Source organism: Coturnix japonica, chromosome 7 (assembly GCF_001577835.2).
Source record: "Coturnix japonica isolate 7356 chromosome 7, Coturnix japonica 2.1, whole genome shotgun sequence".
NCBI classification, from domain to species: domain Eukaryota; kingdom Metazoa; phylum Chordata; class Aves; order Galliformes; family Phasianidae; genus Coturnix; species Coturnix japonica.
Window position 1 is genome coordinate 19119742 of NC_029522.1, and position 11804 is coordinate 19131545.

Consider the following 11804-nt stretch of genomic DNA (forward strand, 5'->3'; position numbering starts at 1 on the left):
CCTTGTGCTAGGGAGGGGCCATCAGATACTGGAATAGACCTATTGCTCTTTAACATTTCAAAGGCTGGGAGAGCTGTTTTGTCAGGACTGAAATTCTGTACCGAAACTGCAAACCTTCAGATATTTCACTTCTTCTCTTTGGCTGTTACCAAAGTGTAATTGTGCTGTGAGATGTGAACATGGAAAGTGGCCCTTAGTGGTGTTTTGGGACCACTGCCTGCTGCGTGCATTATTCCAGTTGCACATCCTCCAGACCCAGCTGGGCACTGGAGAAATCCTCACCCTACAGCTTGAGAGGGGATGTGCTGCAGGCATGGCAAAGCCTCCAGGCAGGTCCTAGGCTTTGCCACCCTCCTGCTCTCCTGCGACATGGGGTGTCTTGTTTTGTCCTCTGCCACGTGCTTTTGTCCTAGACTGGGAGTTATGCTAGAGAGGTTTCTTGGCACATCTGCACAGGGAATGCTAAATAGAAGAGTCAGCAACTGTAGGTTTGTATGGAGGTATTGGGGTCCCTTCAGTCGTGTGTTGTGCTGACTTTATTCGGAGACACTTTGGCACTGGCAACTGGACTAAATGATCTTAGTGATCTTTTCCAACCTTAATGATTCTATGATTGTATGTGAAAGGCAGCTCCTTCCAGGCCTGGGAGCAGGAAGTATTTTGCATTTTTATAACTTTCTGCTGGTGAAAAAGCACCTTGGTTACTTTATGAGGCTGGTTTTACACCGATACTGTATATGATGACCCAGGTTGCAGTCACTAGCTGGTAAGGGTGAGCAATAAAGATAAGGTGCTTCCCCAGAGCGTTGATTTTCACTCCTCAACTTTCTTTGACCTCAGCTGTTTGCTGTTTTGTGGATGAACTCTAGCACTCCTTCCACCTGAAGGAACAACAGTTATTTTTTCAGCCTTTATTTCCCATTATGTGTGACCTACGTGTCTTATGGCCTTCCCTGTTCTTAGACTAATGTTTTCAGGGCTTGGTTTAGGTAGTTGTTGATTTTTTTAAAGAAATTAATTTTTACACAAACCTTTACGTTCAGCTCATGCTCCCCAAACTTGGATGAAGTCAATTAATTCCTCCAAGGAACATTTACTGGGCAAAGCTGCTCCATTTGCAAGCACTGGACACAAGGCTGAAAAAAGAATTCAGCAAGTGACTTGCAAAAGGATGATGCTCCAACTGCTGGTAAAATACTGCTCTGAAATAAAGGTCTTGTATCAGAGGGTGGTGGGTATGGCCCCAAACTGCTGCGGTTCTAAGAGCATCTCTCAGACACAGGGTTTGAATTTTGGGTGGTCCTGTGTGGAGCCAGAAGTTGGGTTTGATATTCTTTATGGGTCCCTTCCAACTTGAGATATTCCGTGGTTCTGTTTTTGCTGCTAGAGATGCTGGGAGCTTCCCACATCCCCCACAGTCTTTGCAGTGGGCTCACTGGATGAGCCGGCCCACCAAGAAGCAAATAGGGAATGAAGGAAAGAGACAGTAGGAGTAAAGGAAAGTCGCTGGAGTAAATAAGTAACAGGAGAAATAAGGTCTAATAGACATGGTGGTTGTTAATAAGTGACCCATACCCAGTATCAGGGACTCAAGGGATGCAAAGGAAGGGTGCAGCCAGCAGCATGGGGACATTGCACCCAGTACTGAGCCATCGGTGACAGGTTCTGACAGCACCAACATGAAGCAACTCCCCAGGTCCTGGACACTGTCCCACAGCACCCACCCAATGTGACAGGGATTTGCCAGGGGAAAAGAGATTTTTCTCCAGTCTCTGTCTGGCAGGACAAGGGGTGATGGCCTGCAGTTGTGCCAGGGGAGGTTCAGATTGGATATTAGGAAAAGCTTCTTCTGGCAGCACCTGGTTAAACATTAGGGAACTTCAGCCTCTGCTTTCGTCATGCATAACTGGGTGTAGGCAGGAGGAAAAAAAGCCTGCTGCATAAGCATGACTTTGTCCCAAATCTGCAGTCTACAGAGGCCCCTTTTCAGGGCTGATTAACCAAACTAGGGAGCTGCCATGACAGAGGCCATAGCAAGAAACACTTAGGTCTTAATATCATTAACAGCCTCCACCTGCTGCCTCAGTAAGTCATATTTAATGATGCTTCTCCCACATATGCACACATAAAGGAAACTTCTTTGGGGTTTCCATTCTGCGTGTGCTTTATGCTCTTGGTTTTCGGAGCTCTCCTGTAGCAAGAATCAAAGCGATTCGAGTTTAGTCGGGATGAGATGCTCGGAGAGGGTATATTTTAACATCCCAGGCAGGGCTGCGGGGTTGGACGAGCCTCCAGGCTGTTCACTCTGCAGCTTGGCGGAGTCCTTGCCACGAGATGGCGCTGGCTCTTCACAGTTGCATGAATGGCCACAAGAAACGCAGAACCTTTTAATGAGCAGTGTGAGCTGGGGTTAACCATTAACAGGCACAGCATGATGCTGATTTTAACCCTCTCCTGCACTTCAGCATTGGGGAGCCGATGTCCGCTCCTTCGATGTGCTCCTTAACCTCAGGGATGGGGTTATATTTCTTGGGGTGACCACAGAGACCTCCATCACCCATCAAATCAGCACCTCAGTAACCCCTCTATAAAAAGCTATTCAGGCAGCCAAGTGCCGCCCAGCCTGCCCATGTTCCCCACACTGCACCTGGAGTTGTGTGCATTACATGTTTGAAGGACTCATGTTGACACACTTGGCTCTTTTGGGGGCATGTGAAGGATCTCCCCCAGGTACCTCCCTCCTTCCTCACCCCAGCAGCTCCAGGCTTGCCCACGGAGTGTAAGAATGTGAAGACACGAGGTGCTCCAGTTGAGCTTTCCCATGAGGGAGGTTCGAGGCACAGAGATTTATTCTGAACCCCCTTCTTTTTTTCTTTATTTATATGCAGGAGAGGGACAAAACTCGAAAACAAGTTTCCAGGTGCCCTCCTCTGCTGCTCTGCATTTCTGCAATGCTTCCTCTCGGCAGCAGGGAGTGCTGGTGTTGCTCTTCAGTAGCAAAAGACCGAGGCTGGACCTCAGATGGTAAATATAGGTATGTATTTAAAGGAAGCAGCAGCACGAGCAGCATCATTAACTGTAGGATAAATTATGGGATTATTTATCTGTTTATTTATTTATTGCACGTGATTGTTGCCTATTGCTGCCATCTGACATGGATGTTGTATGAACTGGAGTTCGTTGTAGATTCCGTGCAAAAAGCAGGAGACATCCCACTGCAGGGAAGCCCTGTTGGGAAGGCAAAGCCCACGGTGTTGGTCTGCACTTCCACCTCCAAGGCATGATCAGGTCCTATCTATGGGGACCACCATTCTGCTTGGATTGGTGCAAAAAAGGGGTCAGCTTTGGGAACCTAGAATGTCTTTGATGGCACAGGGTTATCTAGACACGAACCGGGTGCTTTTATCCACCCTTCCTGCCATGAGGGAGAGATGACAATGCAAATGTATTTTTAATACACCCAAAGAATCATTGATAAACCACTTTATTTGTTTTGCCTGTTAACTGCAAAACCAAAGAACTGACTTGTAATTATCTCACTCGTAAGATACGCTGGATTGCACCCTACTTGCACCACACTTTAAAATGCAAGTGATAAGAAAGCAAGCACAAAGATCAGGGCTTTCTAACCAGCTGTTTCCTGTCTCCCATCCAGCAGAACTGGGTGATGACACAAACCAGGCTCATGGGACTCCATGGACCCTAAAATCCTTGAAGGAAGTAGAGAAGTCTCAGTTGCCTGGACTGAGTAATCCCTGGAAACTGGCACTTTGTAAGCAGGGGAGAAAAGACATGGGCAGCAATGGGCTGTGTCTGAAGATCAAAGCTGGTGGAGTCCTGCTTTGGGATCCCCCCCCACCCAAAACTGTAGAATCACAGAATGATTTGGGTTGGAAGGGACCTCAAAGTCTATTTAGTTCCAACCCCCAGCTGCAGGACAAGGTTGCCAATCAGCAGATAAGGCACTAGACCAGGCTGCCCAGAGCCCCATCCAAGCTGGCCTTCTTTGTACAATGCCTTTGTCCTCGATAACCTTGCCAATATACCAAGTCTGGTTTCTTGGAAGCCCAAGAGGAAGATGAAGGCCTAGTGTGGTTTTGCTCACAGAGGCCCTTCAGAGCAGCTCTGCATGTAAGGTAGAAGTGCAGTGCTGGCTTGGGAGAAGGGTATTGAGGTAGGAAAGGGATGAGGGACCCTCACTCTTGAGAATGAGACAAGCGCAGCTCTCTCACACCATCCATATATATTTGCAACCATATGTACTTGTGTGTGTTTACAGAAAGGTTGTCTTCTATCCAGGGATGGAGGATATGCAGTGAGAAATGCTGCTCTGTGTGCATCAGAGGAGCTCTGCAGCCACACCAGGAGTTACTGCCCCAGGACAGCTTTGGTGAAACCCAAACCTGGTGTGGCCCAGCGGTCTGGAGATGCTGAAGAAACCAGTGTTGTATGTAAAAGCATGGGGACTGAGGATGTGCGTTGATCAAACCTAAAGGTGAGAGATCCAGTAGATATGCTGTTGAATTGGCATGAAGGTGTGCAGGTAGTAGCTGTTGCTATACAATACCTTTGTAATCAGCCATCAGCTTGACAGCTGATTTATGTTTTGTTTTAAAAGCAGGAGCAGAGCCTGCCAGCAGTGCAAACGCTGCTATAAATCCACCGTTCCCCTTAGATCTGAAGTGTTGATGTCCCATCGAGTTGAGGACAGACCCAGGGCTGGAGGGGGGGCACAGCCTGGCTCAGAGCCCTCCACCAGATGGACACTGTTTGTTTGTCAAGAATCCCTGGAGCAGGAAAATGCCACGTAAGAGTGGCATGGAGGGAATGAGTGCCAGCACAGCAGTGAGCAATCGCAGAGATCGGTGTGCCCGTGCTACAGATGCATGTGTGCATATCTGTGTGTGCATGTGGCTGTGTCCGGGTGTGACGGTGTGCATCGTAGGACTTGAGTTGGAAGGGACCTTAAAGCCCAGCTGTGCACAAAGCTGCCACCCACTACATGCATGTGCCTCTGTGTGTCTGCATCAGCCCGAGTGTACATGCACGCGTGTATACATTTGCACGTGGGTGTCGGAACGTGCATGCGCGACACGCGCACGTGTGCACGCACATGAGAGCATGCACGTACACACTTGCACAACCACACACACCAGCCCGTGCGATTCCTCGCGGCCCCGCTCCGGGCTCCGGGCTCCGCCTCCCCGGCTCCGTACCCCGACCCGAGCGGCGGCACAAGCGGCGGGCGGACCCCGACGGCTCCACGCTGCCCGCCCCGGGCAGCCCCAGCGCCGCCCCCGCCACCTCCTCCTCCTTGTCGTCGTCGTCCTCCTCCTCCTCCGCCGCCGCCGCCGTCGCGGCCGCACAAAAGGCGGCGGGGAGGGAGGGAGGCCCGGCGGGAAGGGCAGCCCCGGCCGCCCGCACTATGCCCCGCCGAGGGGGGCTGCCGGCCCCCGCCGCCGCCCGCCGGCCCCCCCCGCTCCTCCGCCTCCTCCTCCGCCTCCTCCTCCTGGCCGCCCCGCTGCAGCCCGGCAGAGGTAAGGAAGGGCCCCCGAGCCGCCGCCGCGCGTTGGGGCAAGGAGTTAACTTTCTTTTGCTTTGCTTTGCTTTGCTTTGCTTTGAGTTCCCCTCCTCCGGCCGGCTTCGTCAACCCCGCTTCCATGTCTGCCCGGTGCTTGTCCCTGCGGCGCGGTTGTGCCCGCATCCCTGTGAAGCCGTCTCTATGAGAGCCCCTCCCGGTGCTGATGCTGGCGCCGGTCCTTCGAGGGACACCGAGCTCCTCGAGTCCCGTTCTACTGCTGGAATCGCACCGGGGCACCGCGGAACGGGTTGAGCTGGAACTGATCCCGTCCAGCCTGGGCACCCCCAGGGATGGGGCATCTCCAGCATAAGTAAAGCGATTCTTTTCTCGTACATGGCTGGGTGAAACATAGAGCATATCGCCTTTCTCCTCCCCAGCAAGCTACTGCGTTCATCCTGCAGTTTGAGGAGCTGCCTGGACAGGGTTTTCTTGCAAAACAGGTTTAAAATGCGGTCTGATTGCCCGGAGGATCTTCACAAGTAAAACTGTGGCGTATCTTTTGTGAGGGATTCCCACCTTGCTCTGCATCACTGGTGTTCAGTATTAAAATCTCAGCAGCCCTCTGGGATGTGATGCCTTCCCCGGCTCACTGGGGCTCCTATGGCTCTGTCCAACGGCAGGATGGGCTCGGATGCTGTCTGAGCCTTCTGGATCCTTCTGCACAATGCAGTTGGGGTTTGGGTGCTGGTGGCATCAGGGCAGATGTGAACGTGGAGTGCAGCTTGGCAGTACTGTCATCCTCCAGTGTAATCCCAGCTAAATCCTGGGTGGAATTTTTTTGCATTGCATGGAGTTCGGTGGAAAGGAGTGGTTTTGTTAATTGGGTGGAGCGGGTTGAGTTCCTTCTCCTTGCCCAGTGAATGAGCACAGGCATCCTCAGGTCCTTCCTTTGCCTGTTTCATTGTGATCCAGCATGAAAATCTGCACCAAATTGAGCATTACACTGAACTGAGTACGGCAAAGATCATCGTTGACAAAGCGCTGTGTCTTTGTGCTCTGGCTTAGAAAGCTCAGCTTGCAGCCCCAGTCCAGCAGCTTAAGAAAGCAGTGCTGGGAGTTTTGGTTTTGCTCCAAAGTGGGGAAAAGACCCCCAGGAAATTCCCCTGGAGGAATGTCCCATGGAGCACTGCACCACGGTTGGCCTTTGGTTGTGGCACCCAATGGTCTGGAAGAGACCTTAGTTTTCATTCAGACATCACTGTGGCCAAGTAAACATTCTGAAACCCATCAGTCAGGAACAGAGGTAAACGCTGTCCTGTTTCCAGGCGGATGGGCAGGGAAGCCTGCTGGGCAGCTGGGGTGCAAGGATTGGCTTCAGAGAGGGGGGTTGGAAAGGGTTTGGTCTGTGCTGGAAGTCATTGCAGCTGTAGGGCTGGGAAGTGTGTTAATCTCCCTGCATGCTGTAACTGCTGAACAAGCCGCGTTTTGCTTTCTGTTACATCTTTATACTTAAAGCTCTCACAGTGCCCAGGAGCTGGAACATAACTTCTCAGTGTGAACAAGGAATGAGACACATGGGTATGCGCTAACGGTCAGCAAGAACAAAATTAATAAGCCCCTTGTTCAGCCCACAGGAAAGCCAACAGCCTGCCTGAATGAAAGCCATACAACCAGCATAGCTCCAGCTCCGCAGCCAGTGCTGGGCTGAACCACCTGGCAGGGCACAGCCAGGCTCAGTGCAGGGCTGGGTCACACTGTAGGGCTGGCTTTGGAACAGGGAGAGCAATGCCTTCTCCATGCTTGGGCAGGTCCTTGCCCCAGACAGAAACCTGTGTGGTTCTGCAGCCATCAGCATGCCTGTATGGTCTGCACAGGGCATCCTGCAATGCTTGCAGCCCTCCGAAAATAGAGGTCAGACAGTGCTCTTATTGACATCCGGGAGGGAAAAGAATTGCAGGCTCCCAGTTCATGCCCAAGGCATTTAGTTGGGAGTCTGCAGCCCCTGGGCTGAAAATGAGTTTAATTATGTATTGACAGTGGATGTTAAGAGTTGCACTCCGGGCAGCTGGGGCATCAGTGCCTTTGAAGGGCACATTCCTCACCCCAGGCTTGGTTAAACAAGCTGCTGCATTCAGAGCCAGTGCCATTGACGTTGGGTTTAACTTGTGCCATTCTGCTTTATTTTGAAATCCTCTCCCAGCCCAGATGCTGGATGATTGCAGATGGGAATAGCTGTGTACCCAGAGCAGAAAGCAGTGTCCCTGGTCGGCAGCACAGAGCCTTGCTGATGGTGTGGCCATTGGTCAGCCCAGCCTGGGTATCTTGGGCAAGTGAATCCCGTCATAAGTAAAAGCAATTCGTTGTGACAGCAATCAGCTGTGGGAGTCATCAGAGGGGAGGTGGATATCTTCTAAGGCTGCTTTCAGATGGAAATGCTGGGAAGGGGCTGGGTGTGCATCTCAGGGGTTTGGGGACAGCCACCTTTAGGCCGAGCACAGCTACTGCATTGTCAGCAGTGTTATTTCCTTCTTTGATTAACCAGGCATCACTGAAAAAGAGGGAAGAGTAATCACCAGAATCGTATTTCAGTGGTTCTCAGCTCCCCCAAAGCTAATTTCTGTCCTTTTTCATTATTTCTTGGGGAAGGAATGGAAACCAAGACCTCCATATAGGATAGAAGGAGAGATTTATTCTCCCCCAGCCTTTTATCCTGAGTGGTTCTCTGCTCATGACACCAAACTTGCAGTGTATTAAGCTTAGCCCACCCCATTCTCTGTCCTTTCTTGCTGAAGGTCTCAACCTGTGTACGAGTGGAAGTGCATCATCCTGCGAAGAGTGTCTCCTCATCCATCCCAAATGTGCTTGGTGCTCCAAAGAGGTATGTTCCTTTTTCTGCTCTTCCAGCTGCCTCCCCCTTTGCACGGGGCACTGTCACTGCAAGGGCTCAGTTGCAGGGAGCTTTGCTGGAAAGCACTCTGACCTGGCTATGCTCCCAGTATGTGCTATGTGGCCTACAACAAGGATAAATCCCCTCTGTGAATCTGCTGTGTTGTTTCAGGAGACTGCCAGTGCTTCTGGTGTCTGCACCATCACTGATGGCAGTGAGCTGTGCAGCTTACCGGCCTGCTTTGCAGCAAAAAATGCATCCTTATGTTTTGGGTATCTTGTAGTCTGAAATCACCTCCCCTAGAGTGATTCAATTGGAAGAGACCTGCAAAAATCGTTGCATCCAACTGCCTGACCATTGCAGAGCTGCAGCACTCCAAGGAAAGCATCTTTATGCTGCTATAGTACCACATTACCAGGCAGCAGAATAGCTCACTGCAGGATGAGTGATGCATAGAAGGGAAAGGGAAGGGGTAAAGCAGTAGATCTTGCTTTTGAGACATCTTGTAAACAGCTGTAGGAGTTGCTGTTCCAGGCAGCTAATCTGCGGTGTGATATTGCATCCAGGAGCCCTGGCTATCACTTGTGGGTACCCGACAGTTTGCCTTTAAAATATATATATATTCCATTCTTGGCATCAAAAGACAAGTTTTGCAAATGCTGCCAGTAGAAAGGTTGATCTGGTGGTCGCTGCGACCACTCATTGTACATCAGCCTGGTTGCATTGGCAGCTTGACTCTCTATCTTGCAAACGGAAGAGTTCCCAAACAAAATAGTTTCCAAATGGAGTGGAGGGGCCGAGGGAGGGAAGAGAAGTGTTTACAAGGAAGTTCCGTAATCCTTCCTGACCTTTAGCCTGGAGTAGCTATTTAAGAATGCACTTCCAGGTATTTCTGGCCAAGAGCCACATGTTAAAAAGCTGCCATCCCTATTACAGGCTGCGGGCTGGAACTTAGTGAGCTCTTGTTCTAACTCTGTATTGGTTTATAATGGGATGCTTAGGAAAGGCAGAGCTGAAATAGGATCATCTATTTAAATAACACTTGAAAGAGGAGGTGTAATATGTGGCTGGCTGTCTCCTGAGTTTACATCGGGGCAGGGCTGGCAGGGGAAAATACCTGGCATGTGTGGACATTGTGTGGTTGTGTATCCACCCGTGGGTTATGTATGCAGGTAGATCTGTGTGTGTGCATGCAGACTAATGAATCCTATTGATTAAACTGAAATTTCCTCCCTGGTGAACTGAATTCTCCCATGTTTTCCAGCGATGTGCACGTACCCCGTGCTTTGTGATTGCAGGAGTTTGTACCTGGAGATGAGGAAAGAAAATCAAGGGATCTCTTGGAGGGAACATGTCAGCTTTCTAAGTGAGGAAAGAAAGTGTAGTTTCTGCTGAATTATTGCAGGATTGAATTGATTTAAGCAAAAACCATAGGGAATAGCACAGTACATATGAAGTCAGAGTTATGTATAGCCAATGCTGTTCTTGCATATGCCAAGCAATTTGTTTTAAAACTTTCAAGCCAATGAGCATGTAATTGTCACATTGTTGACCTAATCTCCATTAACTTCTATCTGCTTGCATGCTTCGCCTTTTGCTTGCTTATTGGTGCACAGGCCCAGCAAGCAGTGTTAGCCAATACCAAGAGCTGCGGGGTGTGATCTCTGAGCAGATGCCATTCTGCAGCACGAGCCAGTGCAGCTCAGCAATTGTCATTTTGTGGCAATTCCCTGGGGCCAATTTTAGAAGAAAACTAAGCAGAAAATAGGTCAGAAGCAGCAGAGATAGGGAGCTGAAAAAGTGCAGAGGTGCTGCTGAACTGAGAGCTTTTTCAGTTACCATAAATGGTGCTCTGTGTCCCCTCAAGAGCTGGGTTTTTCCCCTTGACTTTCTCCTGAAGAGGGGCATCTCCTGCACAAAATATGGGCTGAGGTGGCTGAAGCAGCCTTGAGGAGGTGGAAGCCCATGAGAGCTGTGTCCCTTGTGTTGCTGGTGGCTCTGCTTGGTGGGACAGTCAGAGCTGGGAGCTGAGAATTGCTGTTAACACATACCCAGAGCCTTTTGCCTGGTGCTGCAGGATGTGCTGCAGGATATGCTGCTAAGGGCTGATGGATGGTGAGGAAGCATCCTCCTCCAAGGCTGCGTTGTGCTGCCTCATCCCAAACAGAAAATCAGGTCCCAGTTCGGAGCCCTTTGAAGTCAAGCCATTCTGTGAACATCAAAAGGTTTTGGACCTCAGCGGTGACTGGAAGTGCTTGATAAAGGCTGGCTTCTCACTGATTTAATCATAGAATATCCCAAGTTTAGAAGGGACCTGCAAGTGTCATTAAGTCCAACTCCTTTAAGGACTAATCACGTCTGAGATAAGCTCTTCTCCACGGCTGCCCTAAACCTGCTGTTCTGCTGGGCGTTGTTCTTGGCTGGGAGGGACTCTGTTCTCTATTTTGTCATGCTGGAGATGATTTACACAGTCCCAGTCCTCCTCTCTCTCAATCCATCTGTTTACATGGTGCATTCCAAGAAATTCATGTTCACATCCATCTGATGTGCCGTCGCCTCAGCTTGGCATTGCTGCTCCACGATGGAATGCAAACCTTGCATTTTTCAAATAGTGTTCAGGCCCCGTTGTGAGGAAACACAGAGGAAATGCTCTGTATGTGTCCTAAGACCTGAAGTTTTCCTTGGGGACACTCCCGAGGTGTGTTTGACATCAGTCAGATAACCTCTGCCTCCTTGTTGTTTCCCCTGTCACTTGCTGCTCTCCAGCATTGACAAACAGTGGGATTTATCCAACCCTGCTCTGCTTTTTTGGCTGTGTGGCTGAAGGAGGGGCTGCGAGCATCTTCTCTGCATTATTTTGTGTGATTTTAGTATAGTAGCTTAGCTCCTGAGCAGAAGGCGGTTGTGTCTGTCGTTATGGTACAGAAATGATCAGGAATCTGCTGTTGAAAATTCAGTAAAGCTTTGGGCAACTTTCTCCTTTTAGCCTTTTCAAAAATAAAACTAAAACCAGCATGCTAACAAATAGGACGTGCTGGCTGCCAAAGGCTGCATTGTGAGGCCAGGCTGTTCCTGAGTGCCTGCCGTGCACAATGCCCCGTTGTGTGCCATGGTGGGGGCCGGCTGGGGGCTGCAGGAGGGCTGGGGGAGGCACAGGGGGAGATGTCCCTGTTCATTGCAGGGGAGGCTGGACCAGATGACCTTTAAGGGCCCCTTCCATGATACTGTGTGCTGTGGGGAGCAGTGTATCAGCTGCCTCTCCAGTCTGCTCTTGCTGGTTTCTTGTCCAGCCTGCAGCTGATTCGATGTAACACCTCCCATTAGCCCTTGTCCAAGTCCCTTATTCTCCAACAGAGCTTCCCTAGACAGCCTGCTCACGTCACAGCACTCCAGCTG

General features: G+C 50.3%; 1 protein-coding gene across 1 annotated transcript in view; it reads left to right on the forward strand.

Annotated features, from left to right (window-relative positions):
* Window positions 1-5354: 5354 nt before the first annotated feature.
* Window positions 5355-11804, forward strand: part of ITGB5 (integrin subunit beta 5) — a 38940-nt gene continuing 32490 nt past the window's right edge. The window contains exons 1-2 of the mRNA XM_015868641.2: window positions 5355-5537; window positions 8314-8399. Of these exons, the coding sequence (XP_015724127.2) occupies window positions 5426-5537; window positions 8314-8399 (198 nt within the window). The 5' untranslated portion in view covers window positions 5355-5425. The remainder of the gene's footprint in view (window positions 5538-8313; window positions 8400-11804) is intronic.